Source organism: Peromyscus californicus, unplaced genomic scaffold, assembly GCF_007827085.1.
Source record: "Peromyscus californicus insignis strain IS unplaced genomic scaffold, ASM782708v3 Scaffold_2__1_contigs__length_46816999, whole genome shotgun sequence".
Taxonomy (NCBI): domain Eukaryota; kingdom Metazoa; phylum Chordata; class Mammalia; order Rodentia; family Cricetidae; genus Peromyscus; species Peromyscus californicus.
Window position 1 is genome coordinate 45,470,257 of NW_026294540.1, and position 24,103 is coordinate 45,494,359.

At 52.3% G+C, this 24,103-nt stretch overlaps 2 protein-coding genes across 3 annotated transcripts; both read left to right on the forward strand.

Moving 5' to 3' along the window:
- Window positions 1-657: 657 nt before the first annotated feature.
- On the forward strand, window positions 658-12,667 carry Stxbp2 (syntaxin binding protein 2). Of its 2 annotated transcripts, XM_052754661.1 has the most exons (19): window positions 658-729; window positions 1,763-1,812; window positions 1,996-2,077; window positions 2,834-2,910; window positions 3,487-3,565; window positions 3,661-3,764; window positions 4,122-4,270; window positions 4,969-5,053; window positions 5,135-5,265; window positions 5,347-5,454; window positions 5,696-5,753; window positions 5,883-5,948; window positions 6,025-6,105; window positions 6,606-6,744; window positions 9,639-9,748; window positions 11,013-11,108; window positions 11,646-11,731; window positions 11,808-11,965; window positions 12,524-12,667. In XM_052754661.1, the coding sequence occupies exons 1-19, from the start codon at window positions 693-695 to the stop codon at window positions 12,607-12,609; spliced, it is 1,782 nt and encodes a 593-aa protein (XP_052610621.1). In that variant the 5' UTR covers window positions 658-692; the 3' UTR covers window positions 12,610-12,667. The 2 variants fall into 2 exon arrangements, with proteins under 2 accessions (XP_052610621.1, XP_052610622.1); XM_052754662.1 differs by lacking the exon at window positions 12,524-12,667 and having other exon boundaries at window positions 10,943-11,108; window positions 11,808-11,917.
- Window positions 12,668-22,792: 10,125 nt separating this feature from the next.
- On the forward strand, window positions 22,793-24,103 carry Retn (resistin). Its single transcript, XM_052754155.1, has 3 exons — window positions 22,793-22,922; window positions 23,626-23,703; window positions 23,967-24,103. Exons 1-3 carry the CDS (start codon window positions 22,793-22,795, stop codon window positions 24,101-24,103), a joined length of 345 nt encoding a protein of 114 aa, XP_052610115.1.

The following is a 24,103-nucleotide window of genomic DNA, read 5'->3' on the forward strand; positions in this document are numbered from 1 at the left end:
ACTCACTATCATGTGCAATTAATATATTTTACTAAAAAAGACTGGAAAGCATTTCTTCATGAACAGGCACAGATATATGGTCACAGTTTCCAAGTCTATGTTCCTGTTTCAGCACGAGTCTCTCAAAGGTTAAGACTGTAAGAAAACTGCACAGAAAAAGTACCTAGTACCTGGTGGGGTCTCCAGGCCTCTGGAGTCTACCAAATGTTGCCCAATCTTGTGCTACTAGTCTTTGGATGACAGAGGGCAGCTGTAACAGTTCCAGATCTCGAAGGCCCCGTTGTCCTTTGAGTGGGCACACTATATCACAGAGGGAGGAACTTCTGGACAGGGTGGTACTGGTACCCAGGTGAGACGGGTATTTTTACAGCTCTGCCATCGCGCTGAGCAAACTGATCTCAATGTGTGTGAGCAAGGGAGCACTTCAGCTCCCACGAGGGACTCGTCGAGGGCGCACACCGACTGGGGATAGTCCGTCTGGGGCCCTGTCAGTGCACTTGCCCTCGAAGTGGAACAAACTGCTGTTGCTGGGACCCAGTTTCCCGGAGGCGGGGAACCGATGACCGCGGGGCGGGACCAGGTGCGCAGGGGGCGTGACCCGAGCCCGCGGGGTGGGGCCCACGTGGATGACGGGCCGGGCCACGCCCCCACCTTGGGACCGACCCGGAAGCGGCCGTACTCCTTGGGGGAAGATGGCGCCCTCGGGGCTGAAGGCGGTGGTGGGGGAAAGTGAGTGTCACCCCAGGGCGGGGCTCTGGTGTTCCCTCGGCTGTCCCTTGGGGGGCTGGAGGCCTCGGGAGAGGGCGGTGCACGGATCCTGGGACCCCAGGACCCTGACGGTGGGGAGAGCACTTGACTCTCGAGGGGACAGGCGGGGGACTCGGGCCCAGCTGGGCTGCCTGCTCCTCAAATGCAGCCCGCGGAACAGAGTTGGGACGCAGAGGACTCAAAGGAGCAAGGGGAGGGAGGCACGGGTTCGAGTCTAGACCTCTGGGCCTGCCCCAGCTGCAGCCTGTCGAGTGTCTGAACCCGGAATGTTGAGGGGCTGGACTCCGGAGGTCCTACAGTGCCTTGGTCAGCGACACCAAGTAGTGTGTGAGCACTCAGGTGGTGTGCACATTCCCCACCGAGGTGGAGAAGGGGACGCTATCCCTTTTGCATCATGCCTAGAGGAGCTCCTTGCAGCTCGAGGATTGGCTTTTCCGCCTTTCAGGCTCAAGTTTTTGGTGGGGAGAAGAGGGTTTGAGGATTCCCCTCCCCCACCTCCAGTAGTTCCGGCCTCAGCTACTTCTTCCGCTCTGATAACAGTGGACTGGACACTCTGGTGCACTGGCCAGGCTCTGGGCAAGGCTACCTTTCTCTCCCCTTTCCCCTACTCCTACCTCTGGGCAGAACAGGTTTTGTGGAAAGGCCCAGTAACTCGGTGTTAGAAAGGAACCTCTCCTATACAAGGGTTAGTGGGAGATGGGGGAAACAGGCTTGGAGGTTGAGAACCCTCAGGGCTGGGAACCAAGAGTTCTAGTCTAAGGGACACCAGGAGGCCCTCACTGCCATCCACTCAGTGCTCTAAGATGTACCTGTGTTCTGAGCATTGTACCATCTAGACGTGAGGGTGCTTGGGTAAATTACCTGACCTCACAGAACCTCAGTTTGACTATCTGTAAATTGGAGGTGATACCAGGAGCTGCCACTCAGGATCCGGGTTGGGGTCCAGCTCAGAGGACAACTGTCACAAGCTTCTGCCCTTCTTCCTTCCCTGTAGAAATTCTAAGCGGTGTCATCCGGAGCGTTAAGAAGGATGGCGAGTGGAAGGTAGGGGCTGAGACAAATGTCTGGGTACTCAGAGGCGGTCTTCTACCCAAGTCTGTGCAGGGACCCCAGAATGTGAGGGTTCCCTCAGTAATTCCTCGAAGAAGCTGTTGGTACACAGGTTATGGGTTGGGTAGATGCATGGCTCACCTTTCTATGTGTCTATGTGTCCATCCATCTGGACAGGTGCTCATCATGGATCACCCAAGCATGCGGATCTTGTCATCCTGTTGTAAAATGTCAGACATCCTGGCGGAAGGCATCACCAGTGAGTGGATGCCCATGTTCCCCAGATCGAACCTGAGTGTGGGACCCCTTGATGTGGGGCCTCTGGGTGTAGCCCTTCAGATTGGTTCAGCACATAGTTTTCCCTACATAGTGCAGAGCATATGGCCAAGTGAGTCCTCTGTGCATTCAAGTCCTTGTAGGACTTCCTGATTGCAGCCCCTAAGAGGGTCAGCCTCATTGACTGTAACCAGCTCAACCCCCTGGGCTGAGAGTGTAGCTCCACTGGCAGAGTGCTCACCCAGAATGAACAAAACCCTGAGTTTGATCCCCAGCACCACATGAAATGGGTGTGGTAGCAAATGTCTATAATCCCAGCAGTCTCTGTAAGGAGCGTGGGTGGACTCTGGGTTCTTTCTCTTATTTTATTTATTTCTATTTGTTTTTTGAGATAGGGTTTCTCTGTGTATCCCAGGGTGTCCCAGAACTCACAGAGATCCACCTGCCTCAGCCTCCTGAGTGCTGGGATTAAAGGCCTGCGCCACCACCGCCCAGCGACTCTGGGTTCTCAAGAGTATATAGACCCCAAGAATATGGCTGTGTTCCTCCACATGTGCAGAACCCTGACTCTGTAGCTCTTTAAGTGGGGGACCTTAGGTATAGATTTCTGTTTAGGAATCCAGGGGAGTAGTACAGCCCTTTAAAATACCCCCACCATGAGTCCAGTTCCCCAAACCTGAGACTCCCCTGTCTCTTTCTCCATGCTGCCCATGTGTGTCTCTTCCTCGGTTGCTTTTAGTTGTGGAAGACATCAACAAACGGCGAGAACCCATTCCCAGTTTGGAGGCCATTTATTTGCTGAGCCCCACGGAGAAGGTGCTTACAGGAGTTAGACTGTGTGGGCCTGGGTTTGTGTGGACTTGCATGGTGCACGTGTCAATGCATGTATCTGAGTGTGCGTACACATGCCATAATGCATGTGTGTGCATGCACGATGCATACATGCACACATGTCACAATGCATGTGTGTGTATGCATATGTCAATGCATGTGTATGTATATATGTGCATATGTGTATACATGTGCCAGTGCATATATATGTTGAGTATGCATATGTACATGTCAGAATGCATGTGTGCATTCATGCACATGTCAGTGTGTGCACATCAGAATGCTATTTGTACATATATGTGTGTACACATGCCAGAATTTGTGTGTGTATATGTGTGCACATATCAGATTGCAGGCATTTGTGCATTCACATGTCAGAACGTATATGTGTGTATGTGTGCATGAGTGTACATGTCAGAACGCATGCACGTGTCAATGTATGTATGCATGTGAGCCCCCCCACAATTGCACAAGGTGGGGGATGTGCATCAGATGGGGATCCCCTGCAGAAGATAGGTCCGGGTGCAGGGTCTGATTCCAACAGTAATCTGCACTCCCCAGTCGGTCCAGGCCCTGATTGCAGACTTCCGGGGGACACCGACCTTCACCTACAAAGCTGCCCATGTCTTCTTCACTGACAGTGAGTGAGGAGAACCAGGGGTGTTGGGTGCTGTGATGGGGTGGGGAGTGTGGTGACGGAACATTGGTCTGATGGGCCCTCCCTGCCAACCGCAGCATGCCCCGAGCCCTTGTTCAGTGAACTGGGCCACTCTCGCCTGGCGAAGGTGTTGAAGACGCTGAAAGAGATCCACCTCGCCTTCCTTCCCTACGAGGCCCAGGTACAGCCCCAGCTGGGAAGGCGGTGGGCCGTCCTTGACCAGGTGGTCCAAGCTGCCTCCAGAACAGACAGCACCAACAGGGAGTGAACAGTTAGCAGGCCCTCGCCTGGAGTGCTAGCCTTCGGGCATTCCTCACAGGCAGCGTGGAGCACAGGGCAGACTTGTTTCATTCCCTAAAGTGGGAGGGAACAAGGAGCTAGCTCTGTTTCCTTTCGCCATTAGCCGGGGCTACCCTAGCCTGCTTCAAAGTTGGCAAAACAGGTGCCAGAAGATGGTGGAGGCCCCTGGGAGAGGCAGGGACAGCAGCTGGAAGTGGGGTACCCCCATAGCGTGGTCATGACACTTCTGTCCTCCCAGGTGTTCTCTCTGGATGCCCCACACAGCACCTACAACCTTTACTGCCCATTCCGGGCAGGGGAGCGGGCACGGCAGCTTGATGCGTTGGCCCAGCAGATAGCCACACTATGTGCCACCCTTCAGGAATACCCATCCATTCGCTACCGCAAGTGGGGACCCATCCCCACCCCAACCTAATGCTACCTTTTGACCTTCACTCTCATTCTGCGTCCATTTTCCCCATGTTTGTATGTGTTCATGTGTGTGTGTGTGCACGTGTGTATGTATGGAGGTTGGGGGTCCATCTCAGGTGTCTTCCTCAGTCACCATCCACCTTAATTTTTTTAAAGATTTAAAAAAATAATTATGTGTATGTTTGTGTGTGTGCATGTATGGGGTCTCACATAGTCCACAGGAGGGTGGCCAACCTCCTGGAGCTAGAGCTATAGGTGAATGTAAGCCTTTTGATGTGGGTGCTGGGAGCTGAGCTCAGCTCCTCTGGAAGAGCAGTTTGAACCACTTAGCCATGTTTCTGAGACAAGGTTCCTCCCTGGGCCCAGGGCTTCTGCATTTGACTAGACTAGCAGGCCAGGCCCAAGGACCCCCTGTCTCCACCTTCCCAGAGCTGCAGATTCAAGCACACCTTTAAAACATGGATTCTGGGGGACTGAAGTCTGCCCTCATGCTAACATGACAGTCATTTTACCGACTTAACCGTCTCCCTGGCTCCTGTGTCCAGCCTTTAACTTCATCTCCACCCTGTCCCCTGACTCCCGTCCTCACCCTTACCCTCGATGTCCCCAGTCTGTGCCCAGTCCTCCCAGCCCCCACATCCTGATGCCCCTGTGTCTGACTGCATCACCTCCAGGGGTCCAGAAGACACAGCCCAGCTGGCCCATGCTGTCCTGGCCAAGCTGAATGCCTTCAAGGCAGACACTCCCAATCTGGGCGAGGTGAGGGGGATGCTGGGGAGGTGCCAGGGAGGCTTTGTAGGGTCCCTGTGAGTGTCTTCATCCTTGTCTCTCCTTGTCCAGGGCCCGGAGAAAACACGCTCACAGCTGCTCATAATGGACCGGGCAGCAGACCCCGTGTCTCCCCTGTTACACGAGCTCACATTCCAAGCCATGGCCTACGATCTTCTGGACATCGAACAGGACACATACAGGTAGACAGATCCAGGAAGATGCCTTCTACCCGTCCTGTGCCGACTTCGGCCCTCTGTCCTCCAACATGTCCTGTCCCCCAGGTATGAGACCACAGGACTGAGTGAGTCCCGGGAGAAGGCTGTACTCCTGGATGAAGACGACGATCTCTGGGTGGAGCTTCGACACATGCACATAGCGGATGTTTCCAAGTGAGGGTGTAGCATGGGTGCTGGAGGGGGCCCCGGTACCCAGGCCTCCTTCCTCACCATTGCCCCATATAAGTTACATCCTTCAGGGGGACCCGTGACCTGCCTCTGACTGCACTTCACCCCAGTGCACCCCCACGGCTGGGACTGGTACATGCATCTAGGTGTCCCCCACCAGCTGGCGGGAAGAGGCCCTCAACTGTCTGCTCATCCTTTCTCTCCCCCTGCCCTTGCTCATGGTTAGGAAGGTCACGGAGCTCCTGAAAACATTCTGCGAGAGCAAGCGGCTGACCACAGACAAGGTAGTGGTCCATGGTGGGACAGAGCCTCAGCCTGTGTCCTCAGCCCAGAGTGGAACCTCCCCTGGTGTAGTTAGTGCAGGGGCCTGGCCTCACCCCTACCCTCTCTACACTTTCCTACCCCTGCTTCAGGCCAACATCAAAGACCTGTCCCACATCCTGAAAAAGATGCCTCAGTATCAGAAGGAACTGAACAAGGTAAGCTTGGCCCGTCGACCCCCAGGCTCAGTCTGGGTGTCTGACCGTCTCTCCTAACTCAGTCCCTACCCCGCAGTATTCTACACACCTGCATTTGGCAGACGACTGCATGAAACGTTTCAAAGGCTCGGTGGAGAAGCTGTGCGGTGTGGAACAGGTGGGGCCGCAGGGGGGTGCCCTAGGCAGAACCTAGGGAGGGGTGGGGCTCCCCAGGAGTAGAGCTTGGGGAGTAGTGAAGCCTGAAAGAGGTGGACAGGCCCTTCAGGGGGCAAAGCTTGGGGAGCAAGGTGGGGGGCTTACACAAGGGCTGGGGCCCTCTGGGGGGAGAACTTGGGGAGGGCATGGCCTCAGATAGAGGGTGGAAACTTTATAGTCAGCTTTTGGAGGGCGGTTTGGGGAGGAGGGGTCTTGGTGGGGTGTGGGCCCTGGTGAAGGGCTTGGATAGGTGGGCAGAGTTGTGCTTAGAGACAAGACCTGAATGAGAGAGAGGACAGGGAGGGCGTGGCCTGTGCTCAGTTCGATGGGCTTCAGGAGACCAGTTTCTGGGGTGAGGCAGGGTGGGAACATCTTACCCAAGTCCCTGACTTGCCCTTGCTCTGCCACCGCCCACTGCCTCCCCCAGCAGCTGGCTGGACAGTTAACTCTCATGCCGTGCAGGACCTGGCCATGGGCTCTGACGCCGAGGGTGAGAAGATCAAGGATGCCATGAAGCTGATCGTCCCGGTGTTGCTGGATGCCTCGGTGCCACCCTACGACAAGATCCGCGTTCTGCTGCTCTACATCCTTCTCCGGAATGGTGGGTGACAGGGTGACCAGGGGCGGTCTCCGTCCTAGAAACACTGCAGTACAAGGCCCTCATCGCCCTAGTCTGCTGCCTTAGTTTTGTTTCCTGTAGCTGTGATAAAAATACCCTGATAAAGCGGGCAGCGGTGGCACACACCTTTAATCCCAGCACTCAGGAGGCAGAGCCAGGCGGATCTCTGTGAGTTTGAGGCCAGCCTGGTGAGAGTGAGATCCAGGACAGGCACCAAAACTACACAGAGAAACCCTGTCTCAAAAAACCAAAAAAAGCCGGGCGGTGGTGGCGCACGCCTTTAATCCCAGCACTCGGGAGGCAGAGCCAGGTGGATCTCTGTGAGTTCGAGGCCAGCCTGGACTACCAAGTGAGTTCCAGGAAAGGCGCAAAGCTACACAGAGAAACCCTGTCTCGAAAAACCAAAAAAAAAAAAAAAAAAAAAAAAAAAAAAAAAAAAAAAAAAAAAAACCAAAAAAAAAAAAAAAAACAAAAAAACAAAAACCCAAACCCTGACCAAAGCAACTTAAGAGAGGAAAGGGTGTACTTGCCGTCACCATCAAGGGGAGGTTGGGTGGCAGGAGCTTGAAGCAGCTGGTCATGTCCACAGTTGAGCAGGGAGCAGTGGATGTATGCTTGCATGTGCTTGGCCCTATCCCTCTACTCTTGCACAGTTCATAATCCCCTCCCCAGGGAATGATGCCGCTCACAGTGGGCAGGCCTTCCCCCTTCACAGGCATGCCCACAGGCTAGCCTGTTCTAATTAATTATTTTTTTAAAGGTTTATTTTATTTATATGAACGAGTGCTTTGCCTATATGTGTGTTTGTGCACCATGTGTGTGCCTGGTACCTGTGGAGGCCAGAAGAGGGTATTAGATCCCCTGGAACTGGAGTTCAGGTGGTTGTGAGTCACCACGTGGGTGCTGAGAACTGAACCTAGGTCTTTTGAAAGGACAGCCAGTGTTATTAACTGCTGAGCCATCTCTCCAGCCCATGTGATGCCCACTTGTAATCCTGGGTCTGGAGAGGCAGAGACAGGTGGACCCCTGGAGATGGCTGGTTAGCTAGTCTAGTTGAATTGGCAGGTCTAGTCTAGTTAAACACCCACATGCACATATATCCACATGCACACACATACACAGGTAAACACCCACATGCACATATATCCACATGCACACACATACACACAGGTAAACACCCACATGCACATATATCCACATGCACACACATACACACACAGGTAAACACCCACATGCACATATATCCACATGCACACACATATACACAGGTAAACCCCCACATGCACATACACACACACACACACACACACACACACACACACACACACACACACACACAAGTAAACACCCACATGCACATATATCCACATGCACACACACACACACACACACACACACACACAGGTAAACACCCACATGCACATACATCCACATGAACACACATACACACAGGTAAACCCCCACATGCACATATATCCACACACACACACACACACACACACACACACACACACACACAGGTAAACACCCACATGCACATATATCCACATGCGCACACACACACACACACACACAGGTAAACACCCACATGCACATATATCCACATGCACACACACACACACACACAGGTAAACACCCACATGCACATATATCCACATGCACACACATACACACAGGTAAACCCCCACATGCACATATATCCACACACACACACACACACACACACACACACACACACACACACACAGGTAAACACCCACATGCACATATATCCACATGCACACACACACACACACACACACACAGGTAAACACCCACACGCACACACGTAAATGTACACATACAAAAAGAAGAAAGGTTGGCCAAGAAAAGACTCCCCATCTGTGGCTTCTGTAGAGCTGGTGTTCCCTCAGCTGCTTCTGTGTGGGGACGTGTGTGTGCAGCTCTGTGTCCTGTGTGCTCATGTGGGAGACCAGAGCAGGACACTGGGCCTTGCTCTGCCCGTCCCTCTCTTGCTCCTTTGAGACAGAGTCTCTCCCTGAATATTGTGTTAAGTTGGAGTCCAGTAAGTCTGATCATCCTGTCCCCGTCCCCGAAGCACTGGGTTACAGGCGCACATGACTACTGGGTGCTGGGGGTTTGAACTCGGGTCTTTTTGTATGCATGTGGGAAGATCAGAGTATGACATTGCGTGTTCTGTTGAATAGCAATACATTCTTTGCCTTGTTCCCTTGAGACAGGATGCGGGGAAGCCGAGGAAGTCGTGAGTGGATGTGTGTTGTTGACACGGGCATAGCCGTGTCAAGGACCCAATGCCTCGGCCCCATGGGGTGGCAAAACCTTCCTTGGGTCAGGCTTGGAATGGCCTCTGATGAGCGTTTTTAAACGACTGACCAATGTGGGCAAAACCCTGCGACTGCGCCACTCCATCCGAGTGTGCACGGCCCACGTGACCCCGCTTTTCTGTTCATGTGCCTATTGTTTCTTTACTGTCTGCTTCTTCGTTCCCTCACTGCCTGGTCAGGTCAGGCCTCAGATCTCAAGTCTCAGCAACAGGGTCTCTCCCTAGGCTGGGGTCCAGACATTCCCAGTGATCTTCCTGTTTCTTCTGATGTGGGTGCTGTGGATTTGAACTCAGGACCTCGTGCTTGTGGTGCAGACACTCTGTCCCACTCAGCCGTCTCTCCAGCTTTCTTCAGCTAAGAAGATCCCCCATTCTACCTTTTCAGGGACAGCTGTCTACATTTCCTCTTTTCTATCAACCCCAGAGGCTTCTGGGTCCTGGAGGCACCCTAGCTGTGAGACTCTCTTTACAAATCTCTTCACCTAGGACGTTACCACTCACTCACTCACTCCTACCCTGTTGCTCTCCCCAGGTGTGAGTGAGGAAAACCTGGCCAAGCTGATCCAGCATGCCAATGTGCAGGCCTACAGCAACCTCATCCGGAATCTGGAGCAGCTGGGGGGCACCGTCACCAACTCCGCGGTATGTGCCGAGCTGATGAGCCGTGCCTGGAGCTTGGCCCTTGCAGGATTAGGGATGATACATACCCAGCCCAGGTGTACAAGTGTGGCATGGCTTTTTGGGGACCAAGAGCACCAAGGCCTTCCCCAGTTCCCTAACATGGTGGACAGTGGAGCTGAAATGGGCCCCCTAGGTGCTGGTACAGTATGGGTTTATAGCCTGTGCCCTCGGGCAAGTGGGAGAGTGAGCCACCATTAATGGGAGACAGGGTCACACGGGGGATTCTGGAGGCCACAGGAAACCTCCTACCCCACTCAGCGCACATGGTAGTTTCTTATGCTCTGCTCTGTAGTCTGTCTCTCCCTGACCTAAGTGTCCAGCTTTGCTTGATTCTGCTGTACCACAGGCCTGTGACCTTGTCCCTTGTCCTTCCCCCGTCCTTGTCTGTCTGTTCCACACATTCTTTTTGTTTTGAGGCAGGTTTTACTTTGTAGCTCAGGCTGGCCTTGAACTCATTCTGTAGCCAAGTCTGGTCTTTTTTTTTTTTTTTAAGACAGAGTTTCTCTGTGTAGCCTTGGCTGTCCTGGATCTCGCTCTGTAGACCAGGCTGGCCTCGAACTCACAGAGATCCACCTGCCTCTACCTCCTGAGTGCTGAGGTTAAAGGCGTGCGCCACCACCCGGCTGCTAAGGCTGATCTTAAACTCACTCTGTAACTCAGACTGGCCTCAAGTTCATAGCCATCCCCTTGCATTAGCCTCCTGAGGACCTGGGATTGTAGATGTGAACTGCCATGCCTGGCTTGTCCCGTGCCTCTTGCTGTTTCCGTATCCTTCACCTGACTTCCCTCTTCCTTCTTTTCTTTGTTCTGTTTCTCCCTTCCCGTTTCTGTTTCTTCTGTCTCCTTTTCCATCCCTACCTCTCTGTCTCCCTGCCTCTCTGTCCTTCTTTGCATCTCTGTGCCTCTGTCTTTTTTATCTGTCTCTGGCTGCATCTTGTATCTTTCTGTCTCTATCTATCTTCCCATCTTTCTCTCTGTGTCTTGGTCTCTGTCTACCTCTGTTTCTGCCTCTGCCTGTCTGTATCTCTCGAATCCTCTGTCTGTCTGTCTGCTCCCCTGTCTTTCTGTGTCTCCACATCTCTGTTTTTCTGTCTTTTTGCTACTGCTTCCCTGTATCTTTTGGCTCTATTCCTCTGTCTTTCTGTGCACCCATAGCCCCTTCCCATCGGTGATGGGCTTCCTTCCCTTCCCAACCCCATTCCGTCCCCACCTGGCCCCTCTGTAGGGCTCAGGGACCTCCAGCCGGCTGGAGCGGAGGGAGCGCCTGGAGCCCACCTACCAGCTGTCGCGCTGGTCCCCAGTCATCAAAGATGTGATGGAGGTACACATGTTGGGGGCCCCTGTTCCTCTCTACTGATCCCATTAGCCACTAAGCCCTCCACCCCACCCTCCCAGGCTCTCAGTGCTAAGCCTTGGGGCTTAGTGGAAAATCCTTCATTATCAGCATACCCCTGGCACCCTGTCTGCTCTGTGGGGAGGGGGCACACAAACTGAACCCCAGGAATTGGGGCTGCAGAGGAGCTTCTTGCTAGAGACTGTAGCTTTCTCTGTACCCTGTGTTCTCCTCTAATCTCTACCTCGCTACCCCAGAAGCCTCTCTGATGCTGGTCCCTGGCCACCCTGGCACCCCAAAGCCTCAACATCAAATAGTAGTATATTGGGGCTCTGTTCTTCCTTATCCTTGGGAGGTCCTAGTACCTCCTGCTTGGGGGCCCAGCAACCTTGCACCTTGGTGTCCTGGACTCCTGGGTCCCCAAGAGACAAGGAGGTATAGGCAGTGGTGCTGTAGTCCACGGCCATTTTAGTTCCTGGGCTCCACTGGCCTGGGTTCTTTAACGGTTCCTGTCTGGCCGCCCAGGATGTGGTGGAAGACCGGCTGGACCGAAAGCTGTGGCCCTTCGTGTCTGACCCGGCCCCTGTGTCTAGCTCCCAGGCAGCTGTCAGGTGAGGGTCCTGGAGAGGCCTGGCTGGGGGCTGGGGACCACCAGCCTGAACTGACCTCTACCCATCACCCCATCAGTGCTCGCTTTGGCCACTGGCATAAAAACAAAGCTGGCGTCGAGGCTCGGGCTGGGCCCAGGCTCATCGTGTACATTGTGGGTGGCGTGGCCATGTCTGAAATGAGGGCTGCCTATGAGGTGACCAGGGCCACTGAAGGCAAGTGGGAGGTACTTATAGGTGAGTATCCAGAACCGGGGTCCCTGGGAGCTTGACTCGGAGGATTCTTGGGGTTCAGGGCTGGACTTGGGGGTCCCTTGGAGTCTGCAGTTGGATTTGGTATCCCAAAAAGCCTGAGACATGGGAACCCTTAAGACTTGGGGATGGATTTGGGCTTCCTTGGAGCCTGGGGCTAGATTCTGGGTCCCTAAAAGCTTGGGGCTGGACTCTGGAGTCTTTTGGAATCTAGGGCTGGACTCTGAGGCCCCTTGGGGTCTGGCTGAACTCTGTAGTTTGTGAGGGGCTGGGGCTGAACTCAAGAGTGTCCCTAAAGGCCTAGGATTAGACTTTGAAAGTTTTGGCCTTGGGACAGGAGTTGGAGGTCTCTGAGGGGCTGGGGCTTGAGTCCCCAGGGAAGTAATCACCTGGGGCTGGACACCCATGTTCCTAAGCTTCGAGACTCCTGAATCATTGAGAAGACAGGGCCTTGATTTGCAGAGGGGCAGGAATTTGTTCTCACCAGGAGGAGCAGACTCCCAGACGGGACCTCTACCTCTGCAACCTTCCCTTTCTGCCCAGGCTCTTCGCACATCCTTACTCCAACTCGCTTCCTGGATGACCTCAAGACTCTGGATCAGAAGCTGGAGGACATGGCCCTGCCCTGACTCAGCCCTGCCTCTATGCCCTCCTCCTGTTCCAGAGAAATAAACTCCTCCTCCTGTCTTTCCTTCAGGGCTCACCTCATTTGCTTCCCAGAGGGAGCTGTGCTGAGCCAGACCTGTGCTGCAGGCCTCCCATACCTTACTGTCCTGCTCACACCTCTCCCTGGCTCTGTCCTGAAGCTGAACCTGGGCTGTAGGTTCTCTGTTGGCTTGAGGTTTGTGAGGCCCTGGCTATCTTGCTGGCAACCCCATCCAAAGCCCAGGGCCCGATTTTAGCAGACAGATTGCAGAGGTGAGAGCAGACAGGTACAGATGGGAGGATGGCTGGACTGGGATCTCCACTGTTACTAGAATTCTTCAGAGCTGTGGAACAGTTTTTAACCGTTATTTTTATGTTATGTGTATGGGTGTTTTGCTTGCATGTATGCCTGTGCATATGCATGCAGGGCCTGCAGAGGTCAGAAGAAGGGTATTGGATCTCTTGGGACCAGAGTTACAGATGGTGGTGAGCTGCCATGTGGGTGCTAACAATCACATCTGGGTCCTCTGCAAGAGTAGCCAGTGCTCTTAACCACAGGCATCTCTCCAGCCCCAGAAATAGCAGGTAGAGTAGGTCTGAATCCTGACTCTTCCCCTGCAACCTTCCAGAAGCTGCTGCAAGTGGAACTTGCAGCCACAATCCTAGGTATCAGAGCCAACATTCAAAACACACAGCAAATACCCCCCACCCCCTAACCCCAAACACACAGCAAATACCCCCCACCTCCTAACCCCAAACACACAGCAAACACCCCCACCCCTAACCCCAAACACACAGCAAACACCCCCACCCCTAACCCCAAACACACAGCAAACTCACCCCACCCCTAACCCCAGCCCCAAGGTATGCCTGTAGAACTCTAATTGCAGGACTTATCAAGCTTTTAGTGGAGATAATATTTGTTCATTAGGGCCAGCTTAAGTATCCCCAGGGCCTGGATGGCTCAGAGCTGGAGAGTGCTTGATGCTTACAGAGGACTAGAGTTTGGTTCCCAGCACACATACTGGGTGGCTCACAGCTGCCTGTAACTCCAGCTCCAGGGGATTCAGTGCTGTCTCTTGGCCTCAGTGGGAACCCGGATACATGCATGTGTGTGCCACATGCATACACGTGCACACACAAATAAATAAATGCACTCTGCATAACTTAACAGGAATTTGTTGTTCCACAGCTCTGGAAGCTGGATCTTTATCCAGGTTGTTGGCTTGGTTGGTTTGTAGATAGCCATCTTTTGTTTTGTTTCAAGAAATGGTATCCTGTACCCCAGGATACCAAGGATGACTTTGAACTGACTCTGCCTGGCTCTCCTGAGTTTTGGGGTTACAGCCAAGCACCACCGTGCGGGTTATGCAGTGCAGGGAATGCACACAGTTCTCCAGGCCACATCTCCAGCCATCTCCCTGTGTCCTCACATAGCCCCTGACAGGTGTCCCAATTTCCTCTTATGGCAGCACATATTGGATTAGAGCCCACCCTGTGGCCTCATTTTTTTTTAATTATCTTTTAAAAGACCTTGTTTCTAAATATAGTCATTTTGAGATACTAAGGTTTGGGACATGAGCGTGAACTATGGGGAACAGATACAGTTTAGTTTGGGTGACAGGAGGTGTGTTTCACTGTAAATAATTTGGAAGGGTCCTTCTCTCTAGGCACATAGCCAGGCCGGTGTCACAGGCAAAGGGCCCACGGGGGTGGGAGGCACCCCAAAGTGTTTGATCTGGAGGTGATGTGAGTAAGAAGGGCATAGGGAGGCTCAAGGCTTCAAAGCAGGAGGTGAAAGGATGCCTCATGGTGAGCTATTGACCATGACAAGAGCTCTGGGGCTATAGAGCTTGCCTAGCATTACTGGAAGCCCTGGGTTCCATCCTTAGCATAAGGTAAGAACTACATGGACTTTGTAGGCTTGTCGAAGATTTTGGTTACTGATGGGCAATTGGATACCTTGATTGCTCCTGAGCAGGGAGACCCAAGAAACGTGATCCAGGTTTGATAGTGGCCTGGGCTGGAGCCGAACGTAGCGCCCCCTGGCGGTGCGGTGTTTACTTCTCTTGGGTCCCTTGTGGGAATGTGAACCATGCTTGCAGAATTGCTGACAGCAAAATCAAGCAATCCCTCTTGATTTTGAGTTCATGTAAGTCTCGAGGGAACCTAAAGACATTTCCCAGAACAGTTGAGGACACAAGCCCCTAGGATTCTAACCAGATTGTACTGAGCGCCCCAACTCAGGACAGAAAGATCATGAAATCCATAGGATGAATAATAGTGTGTGGGAGGATGTGGGTCGTGGCGGACCCACCCAGTGCTGAAAGGATCGGGGCTAAGTGGATGAAGGGTGTTTTTCCTGCTCTATAGCTCAGGCTGGCCTGGAACTCGCTCTCCTCTTGCCTCAGGTTCTGAAGTGTTGGGGTTGTCTGGCATGGGAGGTAACCTAAAGTTTTAAATGTAAACTCTATGATCCCTGGCGGAAAACTGCCGTTTCTTTCCTGGAATATATTTGCATAGTTAAGCAAGGCGAGCGCCAGGGGACGCTGCGGCTCAATTTTCCGGTTTCTTTGCTCATTTCAGATTGTAACCAGGGCTTGGGTGGACCTTAATTATAAGAGAAGCCTGGAAAGTGGGCTAAGGACTATTCGGTGGTGCTCATCAGAAACAAAACTGTTGCTTAAACTACTCTCGACTCTCCTAAATAAATAAGTCACCCTCTGTAGTCCTGGCTGTGGGACCGTGTGAACCAGGGTGGGGGCCAGTGCTGTGATTAAATACCCCTGGCCACCTTTACTTCTAATGATACAACAAATGACCTGTCTATTTTAGGGTTACTACTGCTGTGACGAAACATGACCAAAAGCAATTTGGGGAGGAAAGGGTTTATTTCATTCACAGTTCCATATAGCAGTTCATCATCAAAAGCAGTGAGGGCAGGAACCTGGAGGCAGGAGCTGATGCAGAGGCCATGATGGGGTGCTACTTACTGACTTGCTCCTCATGGCTTGCTCAGGCTGTTTGATTATAGAACCCAGGACCACCAGCCCAGGGTGGCACCACCCACAATGGGCGGGGCCCTTCCCCATCAATCACTGATTAAGAAAATGCCCTGCAGGCTTGCCCCCAGCCTAGTAGAGGCGTTTTCTCAGTTGAGGCTCCTTCCTCTGATGACTGTAGCTTGTATCAAGTTGACATAAAACCAGCCAGCACAGTGTCTGTACCAAAACACAAATATTGATTGTGCGAGTATTTATTGGCCCCATGGCTAATGTCATCATGTGATATCTTGGCAAACCTCCCACGTTACAAAGAATCTTTAGAACCCTCTCTGAGAATAGAATGTCTGCTCTTGCTCTCTGTGTTATGTGGGTACACCCCTCAGGGGACTTCGGACCTTCCTCTCACCAGTGACACTGTTCCCACCACAGTGTCCTTGCGCCTGCAGCTCTCCACCTGCTGCCTCCCCTTAGCTCAGTGTCACCACAGCATCATTGCTTGTTCTTTGTGCTTATTGTCCTGTCCTGTGGAATGTCCCACATTCTGGGTTTGCTTGGTGGCTTCCTTGGCACCATCCATAATGGGTTCCCCAGCATCTTTGGACTCCCGCCCCTGCCTTCCTGTCTTCCCTAAGCAAACAGCATCCATTTTAATTTGATTTAGCGGTCAGTAGCCAGAATGCTGAGCTTGCTGGATCCTTCCTGCTGCCTCACATCAGGGGCCTGTGCTGTTGTCTCGGGATGTCCTTAGCCCTCAGTAACTCTCCAGGTAACATGTTAGGTGGGGTTATAGGCATGACGTAGCAGTAGAGTGCTTGCTTACAATTTCCCAGAAAGGGGCTTGGGACATGGCTCAGGGGTAGAGCCCGTGCCCAGAGTCCAATAGTGAGCGTGGGAGTGTGCCTCAGCAGTATAGTGCTGGCAGACTTTCTCTGTCCTGCCAGCTTCCACATAGCCACGTGAACTGCTTAGGCTCTTTCAACTTAAAATTAACACATATTTATTAATCTACATGCTGCCATGTGGTTCATGGCTTAATACCTCATTTTCTACATTTCCTGCTTCCTCTGTATCTGGCTAGCCACTCTGTCCTTCTTCTTCCCAGCTTTCTCTCAGTCTGACTCTCCTGCCTAACTCCTTCCTGCCTAGCTATTGGCCAGTTGGCTCTTTATTAAACCAATGAGAGAAACACATATTCACAGTGTACAAAAAGATTATTCCACAGCAGTATAGCATTGGCCTAGCAGCACGTTTAAGGCCCTAGATTCAATCCTTGATACTGCACAAATTAAAAAAAAAAAGAAAAAAAATTAAAGGAAAAGTAGCCATCAAATTCTTCATCCAGAACCTTTTTGTGTTGTGTGAAGTTGCTCAAACCTGGAAACACAAGTTAGTTGACCAACAGCTCCTGGCTGCCAAGAACATTGTGAAAATGTGTCTGGGGTGAGGGAGTAGCCTGCTAGGGGAAAGGGTGTTCTCTTTGGGGCAAGGATGACATTCCCTGAGTTTAGTGTTAGCAACGCCTGGTGATTGGCTGTCTGCAGTTCTATTTTGTATTTGTGTGTGGTGCTTGGGATGGAACCCAAGGTCTTGGCACACCCCTGGGCCCACCCCAGCCCCTCACTGGGGGATTCTAGACAAGTGCTCTACCCCTGGGCCCACCCCAGCCCCTCACTGGGGGATTCTAGGCAAGTGCTCTACCCCTGGGCCCACCCTAGCCCCTCACTGGGGCATTCTAGGCAGGGGTCTACCCCTACCACACCCCAGACCCTCATTGGGGGATTCTAGGCAGGGGGTCTACCCCTACCACACCCCAGCCCCTTACTGGGGGATTCTAGGCAGGGGTCTACCCCTGACTACACCCCAGCCCCTCACTGGGGGATTCTAGGCAGGGGGTCTACCCCTGACCACAACCCAGCCCTTCACTGAGTGAGGAATTCTAGGCAGGGGGTCTACCCCGGGACCACACCCCAGCCCCTCACTGGGGGATTCTAGGCAGGGGTCTACCCCTGATCACACTCCAGCCCCTTACTGGGGGATTCTAGGCAGGGGTCTATCCCTGACTACACCCCAGCCCCTCACTGGGGGATTCTAGGCAGGGGGTCTACCCCTGACCACAACCCAGCCCTTCACTGAGTGAGGAATTCTAGGCAGGGGGTCTACCCCGGGACCACACCCCAGCCCCTCACTGGGGGATTCTAGGCAGGGGTCTACCCCTGATCACACTCCAGCCCCTTACTGGGGGATTCTAGGCAGGGGTCTATCCCTGACTACACCCCAGCCCCTCACTGGGGGATTCTAGGCAGGGGGTCTACCCCTGACCACAACCCAGTCCCTCACTGGGGGATTCTAGGCAGGGGGTCTACCCCTGACCACACCCCAGCTCCTCACTGGGGGATGCTAGGCAGGGCCTCTTCCCCTGAGCCACAGTCCTAGCTCTCTACCTTCTTTATTTTTTGAGGCAGGGTGGTCTTTTTTATTGATCTTGGAACTTGCTGATTCAAGCTAGACTCTGTGGCTCGCCAGCCCTAGGGATCCTCCTGTTTCTGCCTCCCCATCACTGGGATGACAGACGTACAATTGTTGTTTTTATGTGGGCGGTAGGAATTCGAACTCAGGTCCTCATGCTTGCAGAACAAGCACTTTGCTGACTGAGCCACCTCCCCAGCTGTCCCAGTGACCTTCTGAGTGTGCGTCTACCCCACGTGACATCAGTTATGCCATCTGTAAGATTGCACAGGACTGTTGCGAGAATTGAGAGGGAGCGCTGTGGTAGTGTGGAGACACGGGGTTAATGGTAGAGGCAGAAGAGATAGGAGGAGGATGGCTCAACTTTGTTCCCGGAACGGTGACCAGATGGTCCTGGCCCTGCCCCTCCCCTTCCTCAACACGTCTTCTTTTGGAGGAAGTTTAGAGTTGCTCCATAAGTCCATGGCCTTTTTTTTTTTTTTTTTTTTGGTTACTCCTGGCAGTAGAAATGCAAGGAAGGTAGCTGGGGAGATGGCCCAGTGGGTAAGAGCTCTTGCTGCTCAAGATGAGGACCTGAGTGTGAATCTCTAGCGCCCACTTACTGTGTGCTTGTCCCTAGCCTCCTCTGTAAGTGTGGCAGAGACGGGAGGTTTGCAGGCCTTGCTGGCTATCAGTCTAGGTCCAGGTCCAATGAGAGATCATGTGTCAAGGGAATCAGGTTGAGGGTGATGGATCTGGGCACCTGACATCCTTCTCTGGCTTCTGCATCTATGTACCTGTATACACACACATGCACATACATCACACAGTCCTGCACATACAACACACACACAAGGTATGTTTAAAGGAGTGTTTCATAAAGTTGTGCATTTGGGGGTTCCTTTTAACATTGGCATATTTTGTTAACTAAGGTGAAGAGGAGGTGGAAATGTAGCTTGGAGAATACAAGGTGTCAGGCATAACACGGTGCAGCATAATGGAGCTTGGAGGAAGGAGCCTGGAATCCTAGCATTTGAGAGGTGGAAGCAGCAAGGTTATTAGTTCAAGGCTGGGGCTGGGGAGATGGCTCAGTGGTTAAGAATGCTTGTTACTCTAGAAGACCTGTGTTTGGGTCCCAGCACCCATGTCAGGTGGCTCACAAACCACCTGTAACTCCAGGTCTGGGGAATCTGACGCCCTCTTCTAGCCTCTGAGGCCACAGCCCCCTATACATATAAATAAAATATAAATACATATAACAAAAAATAAATCTAAAGAAAATTAGCTCATGGTTACTCTCCTCCTACCCTTGGCTACATGGGGAGTTCAAGGACAGGTTGGGATTCATGGGGCCTTGTATAAACAAACAAACAAACAAACAAACAAACAATCCAAAAATGGGCACTGGCTGCTCTTGCAGAGGATCCAAGTTTGGTTCCCAGCACCTACATGGTGGCTCACAGGCACCTGTAACTCCAGTGCCAAGGACCCTGGTGCTCTCTGCTGGCTTCCAGGGGCACAGTACTCATGTAGCAGACATAAAGATACATAACTAGAAGTTAAAACAAAAACAGCACTGGGTCTCTTTGTCCCTTTCCCCAATGTGGCCACATTGAATAAATCTTTCTTTTCTGCCTTTCATTATTAAAAAAAAAAAGAATCTTTAAAACCAACAGCAGCATAGGGGCTATAGGTAATAATACAGAGGCGGGGGAATGCAAGCATTTTGTTTCAAGTACAAAGAACAAAACTGTTAAACACTTAAAGAGGGGGGAAAAAGTTCCCTTCCCTCAAGGCCAGGGGAAGTGCACAGAGGACTCTCTGTGTGTACTGAGAAAGATGTGTTCATCTTGCTGCCCTTTGAAGACCATTGGCCTCCCCCTCCAGAGTGATGGGCTTGCCTGTGAGGTTCTCTACAAGGATCTGCACCCCACCTCCGAGATGAAGCAGGCACAGGGTAGACTCCTCTGGGATGTTATAGTCACACTGGGCATGGCCATCTTCTAGCTTCTTGCTGGCAAAGATCAGCCTGTGCTGATGGGGGCTGGGGAGACACTGTCCTTGCCTTGGGTCTTGGCGTTGACCTGATGGTGTCACTGGGCTCAACCGCTAGGGTGATGGGCTTACCAGTTAAGGGTTTTTCTTTTCCATTTATGCCTCTGTGACATGCCTCTGTGTCATTTATGTGCACGTGAGTGCAGGTGCCCACACAGGCCAGAAGTGGGTGTTAGATCTCCTGGAACTGGAGTTTATAGGTGTTTGTGAGCCACGTGATGTGGCTGCTCGAACTGAATATCACCAGAGCAGTAAGCACTCTTAACCGCTGAGCCATCTCTGACCTCAGCTAACGTCTTAACTGATAGCTGCATTGTAGTAATGTAGCAGTCCTCATAGAAAAACAGCTATGGTCATAATGGACCTCACTCCAACATCAGGCCTTTGAGACAGGGTCTCATGAGCTCAGGCAGGCCAGGAATTCACCGTGTAGCCAAGGATGAGCTTAAACTCCCACGCCTCAGGCCTCTACCTCTAAAGTGTTATGATTACAAGTGTGTGCCTTGCCCTGCCTAATAATGCTGTACTGTGGATGACGAGATGGCTCATTGGGTAAAGGAATTTGCATCCAAACCTGAGGATCTGAGTTCAATCCCTGGGACCAACATGCTAGGAGAGAACCAACTCCTGAATATTGTCCTCTGATTTCCATGCATGCACCATGGAGACACACACACACACACACACACACACACACACACACACACACACACACACGCTCGGCCTGTGCATATGAAGTCTAGAGGTTAACATTGGGCATCTTCCTTAATCAGTTTTTCACCTTTTTTTTTCTTTTTGTGGAAATATTTCTCTGTGTAACCCTAGTTAGCCAGAAACTTTCTGTGTAGACCAGGTTAACTTGACAGAGATCACCTGCCTCTGTCTCCCAAGTGCTGGGATTAGAGGCATGCACCACTATGCCTAGCATGCAAAAGGCTTTTAATGTGGTGGCTGGGGATCAGAATTCAGGTCCTCCTGCTTGTTATGTAGGCTAAGCTTGGGCTATATAAGATCTTGCTCTAAATCAATAAATATTAAAGTATCTTCTTTTCTCCCTTTCTTTTTTTCTTTCTTTCCTCCTCTTTTTTTTTTTTTTTTTTTTGAGACAGGGTTTCTTTGTGTAGCTCTGGCTGTCCTGGAACTTGCTCTATAGACCAGGCTGGCCTCGAACTCATAGAGATGTGGAATTAAAGGTGTGTGCCATTACTGCTGGCATATTAAAGTCTTTTCATTTGTCCGACTTATAATTTCCTCTGCTGATCTCAATTTTGCATCAGCCACTATCTAATTAAAAGATGGAGAGAGCTGGGTGGTGGTAGCACACGCCTTTAATTCCAGCACTCGGGAGGCAGAGGCTGGTGCATCTCAGTGAGTTCAAGGCTAGCCTGGTCTACCAATCAAGTTCCAGGACAGCCAAGACTGTTACAGAGAAACCCTGCCTGGAACCCCTCCCCCCAAATAAAAACAAAAAAGAGAAAGGAAGGAAAAGATGGAGAGATGGTAGTGTAACAGCTCACAAGCCTGCCAACCTGAATTCAGTTGTCCTCTGACCTCCACATAGGCACAGTGTGTGACCCACACACATCACATGCATGTAATAAGAACAACTGAATAATACCTTTAAAGGCAGAGAAGGTAAACCAGGTTCCACTGAGTCATTTACACACATGAATATTCTGTATTCAGGTTGCAACTATGACCATCCACTATTTACCATTTAAATTACATGTGAGAAAGAGGGATTTCCAAAGGATCCAGAGGGTTGGGTCCCTTGCTCCTTGCACCAGAAAGTAGAGCTCTTGTCTAGAATCCCCAAGTGGGGTGCTTCTGGTGATGGCTGAGAGGCATCTCCCAGGAAGGGACTGAGGACCTAGCTCCTTGGTAGGGCTTTTGCTTAGACTCCCCCAGTGAGGGGCTGGGCCTGGAGCTCCATAGTAGACCATGTGCATAGAGTACACCACTGAAGGGCTGGGGTGTAGTTCAGAGGGAAATCACCTGCCCAGAATCTTCCAGTGAGGGCCTGGGGACATGATTCAGAGGTAGGGGCCTGCCTAGAATCTCCTAGTGAGGGGCTGGGGGTGTGACTAAGCAACTGAGCACCTGCCTAGATTTTAGGTGGTAGGGCTCGACCACAGTGTATATCTGCAACCAAAGAAATGTATGCAAACTGAGACACAGGGACAGTGTCTCAGTTTGCATCTCCGGCCCCTCCCTGAATTCCGGCCTCTTCCACTATGGTCCCTGGAGTTATCCCCAGACATCACCTCTGAGCAGTACCTGATGCAGGAAGGGCTGTGCAGGAGGGAAGCCCCTCCTCTGGGGCTTCTAGAGTCTGCTTCTCTTGACTCAGATGTGGCAATGGAGGGCAAGTGGCCAAGGGACTTATTACCCAAGGCAGGATGGGCCACATCCAGAGGTCTACAAGAAGGAGCAGTGGGACAGGAGCTCCTGTCCAGACCTGATTTGTGTCCTGCTAAGTCCACTGCCACAGTAAGTGACAGCCCTCCCCTAGTCAGAGCTCTGATGTGGGGGACCTAGGGCCACTGAATGTCCATCCCCGTGTCCCGCAGGGACGGAAGGACATCGTGGTCTGACTCTCTCCAGCATGGGGCAGGTCTGGTGTAAGGTGGGGCTCTTGGTTGTCTCTTGCAGTACCTACAGGATGGAAAACCTCTCACTCCTCCTCCTCTTCCTCCTCTTCCCTGTCCCGGGGTTGCTGGGCTCCAGTAGGGCACTGTGTTCGATGGATGAAGCCATGGGCGAGAAGATCAAGCAAGGCTTCAGCTTCCTGTGTGAGGAGCCCTTCCCCCAGCCTTGTTGAGGGCCTCCCAGGCTTCTTTCATCCCTGATGGGGACACAGACCCACCCAGCTGCCAGACTCAGCCTCAAACTCACCCTGTCTACAAGTTCCGACCCAACCTCACCCTGTCCTACCTTCAACCACAGCTCCAACCCACAACCTAACTTCGTCCCACCATCACCCCCAAACCTCCCCTCACCCCAAAAGTCTTCTCATTCTGTGTTTGGAGTCCAGGTGTGAGCCACCATGCTGGACTCTCTGGGGCCAAGATATTTTACTGTATTTGTGTGTGCTGTGCATGTGTGTGTACATATGTGGTGCACAAGTGTGGAGGTCATGTGTGTGCATAGACACACGGAGGTCTGAAGTTGGTGTAGCACCATCGTCCCAGATCACTGTCTACTTTGTTGAGGCAGGGCTTCTCAGTTGAGCCCAGGGCCTGTGAGCTTGGGATAGTCTAGCCAGCTTGATCTGGGGGCCCTAACTCTGTCTGTGTCCTGGACGCTGGGATTATAGGTGGCCCCACACATGCCCGCCTGGCTTTTAGGTAGGTTCAGGGGGTCTGAAATCTCGTCCTCACACTCTGCTGGGAAGCATTGGACCCCTTTGTTAGTGTCAAGCCCAGTGATGTCCCCGTGCAAGGATGCAGTTGGGACAGCCTGGTTGTATCATGCCTTCCATCCTCCTTTCTGCAGTGTCAGAAGCAGTAAAGAACATTGGCATACAGTGCCGGACAGTCTCTTCCAGAGGGGAGTTGGCCTCCTGTCCAGAGGGTGAGTGCACACTGTTGCTCAGACTTTCCGGAAGTCCCCGAGACTCTGCTTTCCTCGTCTCGGTCCTCAATATCGACTTCCTTAGGGCTCTGCCCCAGCCTTCCCAACTTCTCGCCTCCCAGCCCTGCTCCAGGTCTCCATTAGTCCCCCATCCAGTCGTCCTGCACTCTGCTTCCTGGGCAACAGCCTCCAGCCTCCTCAGCCCATCTCCACCTCCCACTCCTGCAGGCCTCCCAGCTTCTCAAGGGCTTCTCTTCTTGCAGGCTTAGCAGTTACCAGCTGCTCCTGTGGTTCTGCCTGTGGCTCGTGGGATGTTCGAGAGGGAACAATATGCCACTGCCAGTGTGCAGGCATAGATTGGACCGCAGCCCGTTGCTGTACCCTGGGGCTTGGTGCCTGA